The sequence below is a fragment of the Pristiophorus japonicus genome, chromosome 18 (genome assembly GCF_044704955.1).
Source record: "Pristiophorus japonicus isolate sPriJap1 chromosome 18, sPriJap1.hap1, whole genome shotgun sequence".
Taxonomy (NCBI): Eukaryota; Metazoa; Chordata; class Chondrichthyes; family Pristiophoridae; genus Pristiophorus; species Pristiophorus japonicus.
Genome location: NC_091994.1, coordinates 95832528 through 95848701, shown reverse-complemented (window position 1 = coordinate 95848701; position 16174 = coordinate 95832528). Strand labels below are relative to the sequence as shown.

The window sequence follows — 16174 nt, the reverse complement described above, 5'->3', positions numbered from 1 at the left end:
ACGGGTCGCGATACTGAAGAACACCTCCACAACCTGGGGGAGGTGCGACGCAGACTGGACCGGGTAGGGCTGCGACTGAAAAAGGCTAAATGTGTCTCCTTAGCTCCAGAGGTAGAATTCCTGGGGAGGAGGGTAGCAGCAGACGGGATCAGACCCACTGCGTCCAAAACGGAAGCGATCCAGAGAGCACCGAGACCCCATAACACGACGGAGCTGCGTTCATTCCTGGGGCTCCTGAACTATTTTGGTAACTTTCTTCCCAAATTGAGCATGCTGTTAGAGCCGCTACATGTGCTCCTACGCAAAGGTCGTGATTGGCTCTGGGGGGGAAGAGCTTTTGATGAAGCATAATAAGTTGCGTGCTCTAACAAACTGTTAACGTTATATGATCCGTGTAAGAAACTTGTGTTAACGTTTGATGCGTCGTCCTATGGGGTCGGGTGTGTGTTGCAGCATGTGAATGCCAATGGTCAGTTACAGCCAGTAGCTTATGCCTCCAGAAGTCTGTCCCAGGCAGACGGGAAGGTAGAAAAGGAAGCGATAGCATGTGTATATGCAGTAAAAAAAAAATGCACCAGTACCTGTTTGGCGGGAAATTTGAGCTGGAGACAGATCACAAACCCTTAACGTCCCTTTTGGCTGCCAACAAGGCCATAAATGCAAATGCATCGGCCCGCATACAGAGGTGGGCACTTGCGTTAGCCACCTATGATTACACAATTCGGCACAGACCGGGCACTGAAAACTGCACCGATGCACTCAGCAGGCTCCCACTAGCCACCACTGAGGAGGCAACTGAGCATGATGCTGAGATGGTCATGGCTGTTGAAGCTTTCGAAAGCGAAGGCTCACCTGTGACAGCCCGTCAGATTAAAGTCTGGACAAATAGAGACCCGCTACTGTCTTTAGTTAAGAAATGTGTCCTGAATGGGGACTGGGCAGCCACGTACAGGTCATGCCCTGAGGAATTTAAACTGTTTCATAGGCGCAAGGATGAACTCTCGATTCAGGCCGATTGCCTACTGTGGGGAAACTGAGTAGTCATGCCCCACATCGGCAGAGAGATGTTCATCAGAGAACTCCACAATGAGCACCCGGGCATTGTCATGATGAAGGCAATTGCCAGGTCACACGTTTGGTGGCCAGGGATAGATGCAGACCTGGAACTTTGTGTTCGCAGGTGCAACACGTGTGCTCAGCTGGGCAACACACCCAGGGTAGCCCCCCTTAGCCCCTGGTCCTGGCCCGCCAAGCCATGGTCACGCATCCATGTGGACTACGCAGGTCCTTTCATGGGAAAAATGTTTTTGGTTGTAGTAGACGCCTACTTCAAATGGATTGAGTGTGCCATTTTAAATTCAAGCACATCCTCTGCCACGGTAGAAAGTCTACGGGCAATGTTCGCCACCCATGGTCTACCGGATGTCTTGGTCAGCGACAATGGCCCATGCTTCACAAGCACTGAATTCCAGGACTTCATGGCAGGCAATGGAATCAACCATGTCAGAACGGCACCGTTCAAGCCGGCCTCAAACGGCCAGGCGGAACGAGCAGTGCAGACAATCAAACAGGGGATGCTCAGAATCCAAGGGGGTTCCCTACAAAGCCACTTACCACGCCTCCTGTTAGCCAATAGATCCCGACCACACTCGCTCACAGGGGTTCCACCCGCAGAGCTGCTAATGAAAAGGACGCTCAAAACCAGGTTATCCCTTATACACCCTGCTATGAAAGAAATTGTTGAGAGCAGGCGTCAGTCACAATGTGACTACCATGACAGGAATGCGAGGGCGCGATGTATTGATGTCAATTACCCTGTTTTTGTCCTTAATTACGCTCCTGGGCCCAAATGGCTCGCAGGCACTGTGATTGCCAAAGAGGGGAATAGGATTCTGGTAGTTAAACTTACCAATGGACAAATCTGCCACAAACACGTGGATCAAACTAAAAGAAGGTTCAGCAACCCCATAGAAGAAGCAGATGAAGAACACGAAGTAGAGTTTACTCCACCACAGGTGACCAAACACCGGAACCAAGCGGAGGAGAGTCCAGTCACTGTGGGCGGTCCGGACAGGCCTGAGGCACCGCAAACAGCAGACACTCAGGCCTGTGGCCAACAACCAGAGCCCCAACTCAGGCACTCTACAAGGGAGCGTAAACCACCAGAGAGACTTAACCTGTGATCTCAATAAGACTTTGCGGGGGAGGTGATGTCATGTATTCAACTGTCATTGTAACCCATGTATAAACTGACCTAAATTGTACACCTTGGGAACATTGACTACAAGGGGTGCACTTGTGGGAGACACTCCTAACCTGGACTTTCAGGTATAAAAGGGGAAGCTCCACCCACCTTCATCACTTCAGGTCTTGGTAATAAAGGTAACTGGTCAAAGAGTGACCTTCTCTCAAGTATGGGCCTCGTGTGCATTTATACTGTATAGTAAGAACATATCAGTTCCGTACCTCCTCAAACATGGTCCTCATGGTCTCCACAGAGGAGTATTGGGAGGCGATTTGAATGTCCATCTGCAGCGATTTCTGTAGGATCTCACCCATTGCGTCTGTCTTGATGAGTGAGTGGTGCTTGGTCAGATCCCGGTGCATCTCTTGTACCTGGTCTTTCAGTGTCTGCAGCTCTGTCTGGAGGGTCTGGGCAAATGAGACAATGTCATTAGTTCAATCAGTACAACAGCTCTGATCCAAAATCCTTGACTGCCTTTGTTTGGGTCCTTAATGGCCTATTGCCTAAATTCCTTTTTAACTTGCGTGAATGTACTATGCTTTAAAATCTATTTAAAAGTAACCCTTCTCTTTCCAAATGGTTTCTGTGGGGGGGGGGAAATGGTCAACAAAAGAATGTTAAAATGTATCTCTAAATCTGGTTCTCACTCTCCCAAGGGTAGCTATAGACACTGTGCACTATGTTGCTGGTTCAGAATTATATTGGGGGTTCTTGGTATGCAGCCATGATTCTGTAGGTTTGTTTAATCTGTCAGCTGTAGGAGGCGCGAGTTCGGGGCCAGGGGCCCAGGGGCAGCACGGGCCCAGCCCACACTGCGATACGTGTGCGCACTAGGTCCGTGCAGCGGAGCTGGTCTCCAGTCATCTTGGGTAATCTTATGTAATCCTTGCCACTGGACCAAGACCTAGCTCTGTCAAGCCCGTGTGGTGGCTGGTGTGTAACGGCCACCCCACGTTAAAAAAATCCAGGCATCTTCCACCCTTCAGGATGTAGTTTGGGTCTTTCATTGGGGCACCTGTGAACTCATCCTCTTTTTGGCGTGGAAGCAAATCATCCTCGTTTCGAGGGACCGCCTATGATGATGAGCTCAGTGGGTAGCTCTCTCACCTCGTGAGCCAGAAGGTTGTGAGTTCAAGTCCCACCCTGGAGACTTGAGCACACAATCTAGGCTGACACTCTCAGTGCAGTCCTGAGGGAGTGCTGCCATAATTCAGATGAGACATTAAACTGCGGGCCCATCTGCCATCTCAGGTGGACATGAAAGATCCCACGGCACTGTTCAGAGAAGACCAGGGGAGTGAGGCTCGTGTGGAGTATAAACACTGGCATAGACCGCTTGGGCCGCATGACCTTTTTCTGTGTTGTTAATTCTATGTAATCACTAGTGAGGCACAGGTCGTTGCTAATATTTCTCAAGCCCCAAAATTTCTCCTTCCCCAGCTCTCCTGAGAGGTGCTGACTCCTAATGCATGTCTTTCCTGACACACCCGACCCTCAGCGACCACACTCAAGTGGCCATTCCTCAGGAGGGACCCAAGACAGTGAGTGTCACCAGGATATTTACCAATGGAGAGTCTCACAGCCGAATCCAATCCTGTACTTATCCACGTCCACACACTGGATAGTGATCAGGAGTGGGAATTCTGGCTGATTTCCCCCCCCCCCCCCCCCAGTCTAGTACCTCCAAAACCAAATACAGCAACAACTTATATGGCGCCTCTAACATAGCAAAACATCCCAAGGCGCTTAACAAAAGCAATGTCAATAAAACGTTTTGATATCGAACCACAGAAGGGGATAGTAGGACAGATGACTAAAAGCTTGGTGAAAGAGGTAGGTTTTATGGAGCATCTTAAAGGAGGAGAGAGGTAGTGAGGTGGAAAGGTTTAGGGAGGGAATTCCAGAGCCTAGGGCCGAGACAACTAAAAGTACAGCCGCCAATGGTGGAGCGAATAAAATTGGGGACGCTCAAGAGGCCAGAATTGGAGGAGTGCAGAGATCTCAGAGGGTTGTAGGGCTGGAGAAGGTTACAGAGATAGCAAGGGGCGAGGCCATGGAGGGATTTGAAAAAAAAGATGAGGAATTTTAAACTGAGGGGTTGTTGGACTGGAAGTCGGTGTAGATCTGCAAGCTCATCAGTGACTCAATCACTTGTCATTCAAGGTGTGTGTCAGCTTCAAGCACTCGCAGGTACAGCCCGGTCAGGGCTTGAGTAAAGCTCCCTTTGCACTGCGGCACATTGTTAGCACAGTTAGCCTGTAGCCTCTGAGTTACACTTTTCATTCCTCAAGATGACCCAAAGCACAAATTTGCTGCAGCGTTTCCCACATTACAACAACGACTTCTGAATCTCATTTATCAAGTTCAAAACGTTTAATTTTTTAAATTTCTTAAGTAATGACTTCTCTATTTTAGTTGGATCTATCTGCCTTGTTACTGGGCACTTAATACTACTGGTAGGTGTGAGCCTAACTCCCAATTTGGGTTCCCTTCTCCCTCTGTCCTATTGATCAAATAATACAGTTACAAGATTTTACCCATCTAAAACAAATATCATCGTATGTTGAGTCTTGAGACAATAGCCAATCTGTAGGGAATTTGACTCAACTCCATGATACTTTATTTAAGACTTGTAAAAGTTAACACAATACAGTACATGAGCGATAGTTTACAGAACCAAGCAGAAAGTATATCACCCGCTCCGTCCTGGATAGAGGTGTGCCTCTCCGGCATGGAAATGAGGGGCCGAATGGCCTCCTTCTGTGCCGTAATGACTCTTGAAGTGACACAATAGGTCTGTTCCCTTCCTCCTGGGTGTTTCCCCTCTCGCCTCAGAATTCTTCTACACAAAACAGCCTGAGCGCTCGTCCTTTACATGCCAGAAAACGGAGCTACACACAGCCGAATCCATCAGCACGTACCGCACTTACTTCCCTTGTTTCCGATCACACCACTGTGCAAACAGGCCTGCAACAGTCAGATTCTCATCCTGTCCTGTCTTCCTAGCATTACAGCTGAGATTTGTTGCGACTTCAATAAAAGGATACGGTTTGCTGACTCGCTGCTCAGTAGCTACTTACTATGTTAGTTCCTGCCGATGTTAGTTATAAATGCTATCACCAAGCTTTCAAGCAGATTAATCTTTTCTTACACTATGCTTCAAAAGTACTTCATTGTCTGTAAAACGCTTTGGGATGTCTTGAACTTATGAAAGGCACCGTATGAATACAAGTCTTTCTCACTGCCGGACTGATAACCTGACCTGCAGACACTCCACCAGACAATGTCCTCCTTTGAACTTAAAAGCACCAAACCTCCTGGATGCTGCAGGCTTGAAATGACCCTGGGTCGCTGGCCGCTCCTCACTCCATAACTCCCTTACCCTGAATGTGTTCTCGTAGTTCCGGCAATGCTCCATGAAAGGGCTGTGGACTCCCTCCGCCAGCAGGACCTTGGTGCTAATGTAGCGATGGGAGGTGGGTTTGCATGTCACGGCGTTTGTTAGGGACATGTCCCCCAAGGATGCAGGAGAGGCGGAACCTGGAAATGACTTTGTGCCCACTAAGTTCCTGTATTTTTAAAAAACAAAGAACATGGAACACAGTTAAAATCTCAAAAAAAAAACCAGAAGTGTTCTCTGAATATGAATTTTTAAGTCATTAATGCATAATGCAAACAGATAATGAAATTGAGGGGTGGTTTATGTATAGAATAACAGATACCCGGGAGTGAGTTACAGACTGGAATCAAATCGAGGGGTTCGGTTAGTTCGCTGCTATGACATTTTCAATCAACAGTGAGAGATGTCGCGCAAGGAGAAAAAAATCCTTTTCTCTTGTTTAGTCCCTGCGTCTCCTGAAAGTGCTGACTGTTACTGAGATTCAGTACCTCACCCAAGTATCTATTCTTTACATATCTTTCAGATGAGCTGTTAAACCGAAGCCCCGTCTGCCCTCTCAGGTGGATGTTAAAGATCCCGCGGCATTATTTGCAGCAGGGAGTTCTCCCCGGTGTCCTGGGCCAATATGTATCCCTCAACTAACATCACTAAAATAGATTATTGTCACATTGCTTGTCGCATTTCCTCCATTACAACAGTGACTACACTTCCAAAAAAGTAATAATTGGCTTTAAAGCACTTTGGGATGTCCTGAGCTCGTGAAAGGTGCTAAACAAATGCAAATCTTTCTTTTCTCTTTTATGTCAACCTAGACGGTGAGTGTCGCCAGGCTATTCATCTGTGGTGGCAACACAGTTAAGTCCAAACCAGCAAGAATCATGGGATAGTAATCAATAGCAGGAACCTGGTCCGAATTTTTTTCCCCGTCTCCTCAGCCCACTCTCAACTGCTTAGCACCGACTGTGATTGAACCCAGGCACTCCTGGAGTGTGTGGTTTAGTTATTCACTGGATAAATTGAATGAACCATCGGGGCAGCGACCAAATCACGGTCACTTAAACACGGAAGTGTCACAATGGCGGAATAATCCCGGGAAGGGGGCAAGTGGTGGGCACGGTTTGGGGGGAGGCCACATGCGGCTGTAGATTACAAAAGATACGAGACACCTTATTTTGGGGGATTTGGTCGTGCTGGCCCTCAATCCTGGGGAAGATTCCATGAGGATGAAAATTGAGCCAAATGTTGAAAGCACAAGAAAGAAACAAGGACTTGCATTTATATAGCGTCTTTCACAATCACCGGATGTCCCAAAGCAGTTTACAGCCAAGTAGTCACTGCTGTAATGCAGGAAATGCGGCAGCCAATTTTCACACAGCAAAGATTCACAAACAACAATGTGAGAATGACCAGATAATCTGTTTTAGTGATGTTGATTGAGGGATCAATATTGGGCCAGGACACTGGGGAGAACTACGATGTAACCAGTTTGGCTGGAGATTCAGATCATGGCAGCTTTGGGTTGTCACAAACCTTCATTTTTTCCGTTTGATACAAAAGGCACCAGGAAAACCGAGTAATGAGGAAAGTGAATATTCACTGAAAAACAGGAATGATTGCGCAGGAGTTTGCACTCAAAGTAAAGGAATTACAACCGGCATCAAAGGATGTGCAAAAGAGGTTAAAACCCATTGCTGCAACAATGATGACAGTCTGGAATGATTAACTAGCAAATTAAACCTATAATCAGCAACTTACCTGTGAAGGAACAGTCTCTAGTTCCCCGGTCACTCGGCAAGATAGAATTCTGCTTTGAAATCTTGCAACTATCTTGCCTATTCCAAACCCTGGTCTCCTTTATGTTCCCCTCTGTCTGAGTCCCGTGTGTAACTATTTCACTTTGTGAGGGCCACATACTGACATCAACAGGACTAAATATAAACAATCCCAGTGAATTGTGTCCTAGAGAGTTCCCTGAAATTCTGATAAAAATAGTGGCAGCAGGCAAGGCCTAGCTCCTGAGGCCTCACTCTGCCACTCAATCGCCTGTCAATCACTCCCAGGAGACACCGGGGCTGAAAACGTCACAGGATTTATGTGGAGAAATTACTGGTATTCACGTCATCATTCAGCAAAGAGCAGATAATGCGTTAATCCGTCCAGCACGGCCCGTACTAGCACACTGACTATAAATGGTAGGTAAGGCCTGGTTGCCATATTATGAGGTTACTATACACAAGACAAAGGGCAAGACATTGCTGAGTGAGGTGGTTCATCCCCTGAACAGTCCGTGACAATTTTTGCACCTAAAAGCAAGGTACAAACGGATCATATATAGCTTAAAAAAGAAAGTACTTGCATTTATATAGCGCCTTTCACAAACCCAGGACGTCCCAAAGCATTTTATAGCCAATGAAGTATTTTTAAAGTGTAGTAACTGTTGTAATATAGGAAATGCGGCAAGCAATTTGTGCACAGCAAGGTCCATCGTACAGCAATGTGATAATGACCAGATAATCTTTTTTTAAGTGATGCTGATTAAGGGATAAATATTGGACAGGATACTACGGAGAACTCTCCTGCTGTTCAAAATAGTGCGGTGGGATTTTGTACATCCACCTGAGAGGGCAGACTGGGCCTCGGTTTAACGTCTCATCCTCCGACTGCCTCCGACAAATCGCACAGATGAGAACAGGATTGGGCAGGTGGGGATGCCCCCCACAGTCAATCATCCATCTCACTATCCAGACTCACATGAAGGTACTGAATGGTGGCTTGCATTATGGAACCATACTCTAGCACGATCCCAGAGAGAAATAAAGGAAAGAAGGGGACAAGAATAAAAGACAATGATCGAGTTGAGCTTTCTGCAGTCTGCAATGTGCTGTCATGCCCAGCCCCCATGGGCCACGCAGCACCACAGCTCTCCGCTGTTCCGTATCTACATTTCCAAGAACTGTCAGATTTGGCAGTCACAGCTTGGAAATAAAACTATTCCATGTATTCAGATTATCCATCCACCACCTGTTAGCTGATAGAATGCAGCTCCACTCTAGTCAAGTACAGAATGTGTCTTACACACTGAAATGCACACTTGTCCATAGAAACATAGAAACATAGAAAATAGGCGCAGGAGTAGGCCATTCGGCCCTTCGAGCCTGCACTGCCATTCAATAAGATCATGGCTGATCATTCACCTCAGGTTTTCTCTCCATACCCCTTGATCCCTTTAGCCATAAGGGCCATATCTAACTCCCTCTTGAATATATCCAACGAACTGGCATCAACAACTCTCTGCGGTAGGAATTCCACAGGTTAACAACTCTCTGAGTGAAAAAGTTTCTCCTCATCTCAGTCCTAAATGGCTTACCCCTTATTCTTAGACTGTGTCCCCTGGTTCTGGACTTCCCCAACATCGGGAACATTCTTCCTGCATCGAACCCCTGTCCAGTCCTATCAGAATTTTATATGTTTCTATGAGATCCCCTCTCAACCTTCTAAACTCCAGTGAACACAGGCCCAGTCGATCCAGTTTCTCCTCATATGTCAGTCCTGCCATCCCGGGAATCAGTCTGGTGAATCTTCGCTGCACTCCCTCAATAGCAAGAATGTCCTTCCTCAGATTAGGAGACCAAAACTGAACACAATATTCCAGGTGAGGCCTCACCAAGGCCCTGTACAACAGCAGTAAGACCTCCCTGCTCTTATGCTCAAATCCCCGAGCTATGAAGGCCAACATACCATTTGCTTTCTTCACCGCCTGCTGTACCTGCATGCCAACTTTCAATGACTGATGTACCATGACACCCAGGTCTCATTGCACTTCCCCTTTTCCTAACCTGCTGCCATTCAGATAATATTTTGCCTTTGTGTTTTTGCCCCCAAAGTGGATAACCTCACATTTATCCACATTATACTGCATCTGCCATGCATTTGCCCACACACCTAACCTGTCCAAGTCACCCTGCAGCCTCTTAGCATCCTCCTCACAGCTCACACCACCACCCGGCTTAGTGTCATCTACAAACTTGGAGATATTACACAATTCCTTCATCTAAATCATTAATGTATATTGTAAATAGCTGGGATCCCAGCACTGAGCCCTGCGGCACTCCACTAGTCACTGCCTGCCATTCTGAAAAGGACCTGTTTATCCCGACTCTCTGCTTCCTGTCTGCCAACCAGTTCTCTATCCACATCAGTACATTATCCCCAATACCATGTGCTTTAATTTTGCACACCAATCTCTTGTGTGGACCTTGTCAAAAGCCTTTTGAAAGTCCAAATACACCACATCCACTGGTTCTCCCTTGTCCACTCTATTAGTTACATCCTCAAAAAATTCTAAAAGATTTGTCAAGCATGATTTCCCTTTCATAAATCCATGCTGACTTGGACCGATCCTGTCACTGCTTTCCAAATGCGCTGCTATTTCATCTTTAATAATTGATTCCAACATTTTCCCCACTACTGATGTCAGGCTAACGGGTCTATAATTACCCGTTTTCTCTCTCCCTCCTTTCTTAAAAAGTGGTGTTACATTAGCTACCCTCCAGTCCATAGGAACTGATCCAGAGTCGATAGACTGTTGGAAAATGCTCACCAATGCATCCACTATTTCTAGGGCCACTTCCTTAAGTACTCTGAGATGCAGACTATCAGGCCCTGAGGATTTATCGGCCTTCAATCCCATCACTTTCCCTAACACAATTTCCCGCCTAATAAGGATTGCCTTCAGTTCCTCCTTCTCACTAGACCTTAGTATTTCCAGAAGGTTATTTGTGTCTTCCTTCGTGAAGACAGAACCAAAGTATTTATTCAACTGATCTGCCATTTCTTTGTTCCCCATTATAAATTCACCTGAATCTGACTGCAAGGGACCTACATTTGTCTTCACTAATCTTTTTCTCTTCACATATCTATACAAGCTTTTGCAGTCAGTTTTTATGTTCCCAGCAAGCTTCCTCTCATACTCTATTTCCACCCTCCTAATTAAACCCTTTGTCCTCCTCTACTGAATTCCAAATTTCTCCCAGTCCTCAGGTTTACTGTTTTTTCTGGCCAATTTATATGCCTCTTCCATGGATTTAACACTATCCCTAATTTCCCTTGTTAGCCACGGTTGAGTCACGTTCCCAGTTTTATTTTTACTCCAGACAGGGATTTACAATTGTTGAAGTTCATCCATGTGATCTTTAAATGTCTGCCATTGCTTATCTGCCGTCAACCCTTTAAGTATCATTTGCTAGTTTATCCTAGCCAATTCACACCTCATACCATCGAAGTTACCTTTCCTCAAGTTCAGGACCCTAGTCTCTAAATTAACTGTGTCACTCTCCATCTTAAAAAAGAATTCTACCATATTATGGTCACTCTTCCCCAAGGGGCCTCGCACAACAAGATTGCTAATTAGTCCTTTGTCGTTACACATCACCCAGTCTAGGATGGCCAGCCCTCTAGTTGGTTCCTCGACATATTGGTCTGGAAAACCATCCCTAATACACTCCAGGAAATCCTCCTCCACCGTATTGCTACCAGTTTGGTTAGCTCAATCCATGTGCAAAGGCTGTTTGCACCACAGCCATGGGCTCAGCAAACCGCATGCAACATTTGGATGAATCCAGGACAAAGCAGCCCGCTTGATTGGCACCCCATCCACCACCTTAAACATTCACTCCCACCACCACCAGCGTACCGTGGCTGCAGTGTGTACCATCTACAAAATGCACTGCAGCAACTCGCCAAGGCTTCTCGCATCTCCTAAACCAGCAACCTCTACCACCTAGAGGACAAGGGCAGCAGGCGCATGGGAACACCATCACCTGCAAGTTCCCCTCCAAGTTACACAACTTCCTGACTTGGAAATATATCGCCATTCCTTCATTGTCGCTGGGTCAAAATCCTGGAACTCCCTCCCTAACAGCACTGTGGGAGTACTTTCATCACACGGACTGCAGCGGTTCAAGAAGGTGGCTCACCACCACCTTCTCAAGGGCAATTAGGGATGGGCAATAAATGCTGGCCTTGCGACACTCACATCCCAGAAACAATTTTTTTTAAATTGCAGATGTTTACTGAAGCCTTCTGATTTAGGATTGTGCCCCTGCGTAGACAAAGTTTCAGCTACAGACCTGTACCAAGATTGAGAGAATCAGCCAATATAGGTTCGGCCTATATTCTCTGGAGTTTAGAAGAATGAGAGGCGATCACATTGAAACATTAAATTCTGAGAGGGCTTGACAGGGTAGATGCTGAGAGGTTTCCCCTTGGCTGCAGAGTCTAGAACCAGGGGTCACAGTCTCAGGATAAGGGGTCGACCATTTAGGACTGAGATGAGGAGAAATTTCATCTCTCACAGGGTTGTGAATCTTTAGAATTCTCTACCCCAGAGGGATGTGGATGCTCAGTCGTTGAGTATATTCGAGACCGAGATCGATAGATGTTTGGGCACTAAGGGAATCAAGGGACATGGGGATAGGGTTGAGGTAGCAGATCTTATTAAATGGCGGAGCAGGCTCGAAGGGCCGTATGGTCAACTCCTGCTCCTATTTCTTATGTTCTATGTACTCATTTGACACATTTTGATTTCAGAGATGGGGCCTTTCTCTCTTGTCTCTATTTTAAAATAATAACTAGGTGAGGAAAGTGTCTGAATAAGCAGAAAACTAGCAAGGAGGAATGGCAAATGTATGATAGCAGAATAAGATGATCTGTGCAGACGGATGATAAAAGGGCTGGGACCAGGGTATCATTCTCAGAAAATATACAGGAATATGTTCGGGATACATTCAGGGTTGCCTGGCTGTATAGAATAGATGGCTGGGATTGAAGAGTAATGGAGAGAGTAGACTTAATGCAGTCGATGGAAAATATCTAGATTTCCAAAAGGCCTGCAATAAGGTACAGGTACCACATAATAGACTAATGAATAAGGTCAGAAGACAAATATCAGAATGGAGAGCTATCTCGCTGAAAGACAGAAGGCAGAGAGTAGGGGTAAAGGGTAGCTATTCAGAGTGGCAGGAGGTGGGAAGTGGGGTCACACAGGATCAGTGCTGGGACCACTTTTGTTCACAATTTATATTAACTATTTAGACCTTGGAATCAAAAACACAATTTCTAAATTTGCAGATGACACCAAATTGGGAGGGATTGAGGAGGACTGCAACAAATTACAAGAAGACATTGGTAAACTTGCAGAATGGGTGTATAATTGGCAAATGAATTTCAACATAGATAAGTATGAGGCATTACATTTAGGTAAGAAAAATAAGGCAGTCACCTGTTATTTGGAAAATAAAAATGTAAATGGTGTAGAAGAGCAAAGGGAGTACAAATACACAAATCACTACATACAGGTCAATAAGGCCATAACAAAAGCAAACCAAGCACTCGGGTTTATTTCCAGAGGGATAGAATTGAAAAGTCGAGAAGTTATGCTAAACTTATGTCGAACCTTGGTTAGACCACACTTGGAGTACTGTGTATAGGCCTGGTCGCCATATTATAGAAAGGGTATAGAGGCACTGGAGAGGGTGCAAAAAATATTTACAAGGGTGATACCAGAAATGTGAGGTTTATACCTATCAGGAAAAGATGAACAGTCTGGGTCTCTTTTCCCTTGGAAAGAGAAAGTTGAAAGGTGACCTAAAAGAGGACTTTAAAATGATGAAAGGTTTTGATAGAATAGACACAGAGAGAGTGTTTCCACTTGTGGGGAAGAGCAAAACTAGATACCATCAATATAAGTAGTCACCAAGAAATCAAATAGTGAATTCAGAAGAAAATTATTTACCCAGAGAGTGGTGAGAATGTGGAACTCGCTGCCATAAGGTGTAGTTGAGGCGAATGGTGTAAATGCACTTAAGGGGAAGCTAGATAAGCATATGAGGGAGAAGAGAATAGAGGGTTATGTTGATAGAGTTAGATAAGGAAGGATGGGAGCAGGCTCGATTGGAGTATAAATGACAGCACAACTGATTGGGCGGAATGGCCTGTTTCTGTTCTGTATATGCTATGTAATCCTATGTAATCAGACGGCTGGGAATGAGTTACCAGGCTGTACAGGTGTGAGTGAAGCTGAAGATTTTTCCCTTTAAGTATATTGTATGAGGGATTGAGACCTGAAGCAGAGGCACTGAATTGGGCAAATTTTGGTGAACCGTTTTTGCAGAGGCCTCATCAAACACCCCAGGTCTGATGTTAGCACTGGTCTGGAGGCAGAATAAACCCAGACATGAAGGGGCATTGGGGTGAGGTACCAGAGGGTCACCAGTGCCTACAGAGCCATATTGTATCAAGGGGTAGCCCTTGTCTTTGTGAAACAGGTTCAAAATGTTTACTGATACAAGACTGAAAGTCTCTAAAATGGCCGCCGGTTTCATTACTTCAATAGATCCTCAGGCCTCCCCGTTGATTAACTGGCTCCATCATGTTTCTGATCTTTGATTCTCATCCTTGTTTTCAAATCCCTCCATGGCCTCATCCCTCCCTATCATTTTAACCTCCTCCAATCCTACAACCCTCTGAGATATCTGCGCTCCTCCAATTCTGGCCTCTTGTGCATCCCCAATATCCTTCGTCTCACCATTGGTAGCTGTGCCTAGGCCCTAAGCTCTGCACTGCTCCAATTATGGCCTCTTGCTGATCCTCAATTTCATTCATCCCCACCAGTGGCGGTCGTGACTTCAGCTGCCTAGGCTCTAAGCTCTGGAATTCCCTCCCTAAACCTCTCCACCTCTCTCTCCTTCTTTAAGACACCCCTCAAAAGCTGCCTATTTTCCCTGACCTAATATCTCGTTATGTGGCTCAATGTCAAATTTTATCTGATAACGCTCCTGTGAAGCGGCCTTGGAACGTTTTACTACCTTAAAGGCGCTATATAAATGCAAGTTGTTGTTGATCCCTGTGCTATTAATCATGGTGTCTGTAGAGTAGCTTACATTCCATTTCCATTGTTAATTCCAGTTCCTGGGACCCCTCCAGTCACCGACCCGGAGCGCCGTTGGTTCAGGAAGAGTAGAGGTTCCAGACACCGCGCAAACTCTGGCCTGTACTCCGTGTTAATCTGGGGAAAGAAATGGCCACGGTTTAACCTTCAACCCTTTTCCTCTCCCAGTGGTCCAAGCAAACTGCTTTGATCCTACCTTGCTGCTCTGCGTTGGCCTCAGGCGGTGGGGGAGTTTAACGATCTTCTGCAGCCTCTCCATCAGTTGCTGCGAAGAAGTAAAAAGAAAGAGATCTGAAATTCTTCACGCAGGCTAGGGTTGCCAACTCTGGCTGGGCGTATTCCTGGTGGTTTCATCACATGACCTCTCGCCCTGCCCAGTCAAACAGCCTTTTCTCGGCCCATTTCCAATATTTCTATAACTAATAAACAAGTGTTTGAAGAATATGAAAAAAAAAACTTTTTGTTTTAAGCCCCGATGGTTTCTCTTTCAAGTTGTTTGCAGCAGTGTCTAGGAGATTAATCTTCAATTCCTGGAGATTCCAGGAGGGCTGGCAACCAAACGCAGATGCTTTGACTACCCTCACTCTGAACGCTCTTTTTTTAAAATGTACTGAGCTCATTGCAGAATAAACAAAACGTTTGTGACGAACCAAAGTTCTCGGAGGCCTGAAAGAGTCCCTGCTCACACCTCGCACCTTCGGGATTCGGCTCAGTTTCCTCCCTGTGAAATGTTCTACTAAAGAACGCAGAAATAGGAGCAGGAGTAGGCCATACGGCCCCTCGAGCCTGCTCCGCCATTCAATAAGATCCTGGCTGATCTGATCATGGGCTCAGTTCCACTTGCCTCCCCACTCCCCATAGCCCTTGATTCCCTTAACGCTCAAAAATCTGTCCCTCTCAGTTGGAAGGTTGGAGTGTAAGAGACCTCACTGGGGAGACGGTTGAATCCGGTTCACCCACCACCCCTGCACTCACTGACCGACATTGGCTCCCAGGCTGGCAATGTCTCAAATTAAAAATTCATTGTGTTCAAATCCCTCCATGGCCTCGCCCCCTCCCGATCTCTGTAGCCTCCTCCGGCCCTACATCCCTCTGAGATCTCAGCGCTCCTCCAATTCTGGCCTCTTGCGCATCCACCTCTTCCATCGCCCTGCCATTGGCGGCCGTGCCTTCAACAGTCTAGGTCCTAAGATCTAAATTCCCTCTCTAAACCTCCGCCTCTCTACCTCACTCTTTTTTAAGATGCTCTTTAAAATCTACCTCTTTGACCAAGGATTTGGTCACCTGCCCTAATATCTCCTTATGTGACTCGGTGTCAAAGTTTGTTTGCTAATACACCTGTGAAGTGCCTTGGGAAGATTTTACTCTGTTAAAGGGGCTATATAAATGCATGTTGTTGTTGAAAGATGTCTGATACTGAGGATTAAATTGCAGCAGCTCAAACGGTGAATGGAACTTTCCCAGAGCAGGGTGCTGCCAAACTGTCTATTTAGGTCAAACCAAGGAGAGTGGCTTGGGGAGGAAGGCGGGATCACACACAAACACAAGTCTGTACATGGCAGAAGATTGGCTGGAATGTTCT

At 46.1% G+C, this 16174-nt stretch overlaps 1 protein-coding gene across 3 annotated transcripts in view; it reads right to left on the bottom strand.

Moving 5' to 3' along the window:
• Positions 1 to 16174, bottom strand: part of rnf207b (ring finger protein 207b) — an 85035-nt gene that overhangs the window by 18443 nt on the left and 50418 nt on the right. For all 3 annotated transcript variants that reach the window (XM_070860421.1, XM_070860422.1, XM_070860423.1), the window contains 4 exons: positions 14789 to 14857; positions 14585 to 14709; positions 5628 to 5814; positions 2467 to 2652 (listed from right to left, as the gene is read on the bottom strand). In XM_070860421.1, coding sequence (XP_070716522.1) covers positions 2467 to 2652; positions 5628 to 5814; positions 14585 to 14709; positions 14789 to 14857 — 567 coding nt within the window. The remainder of the gene's footprint in view (positions 1 to 2466; positions 2653 to 5627; positions 5815 to 14584; positions 14710 to 14788; positions 14858 to 16174) is intronic.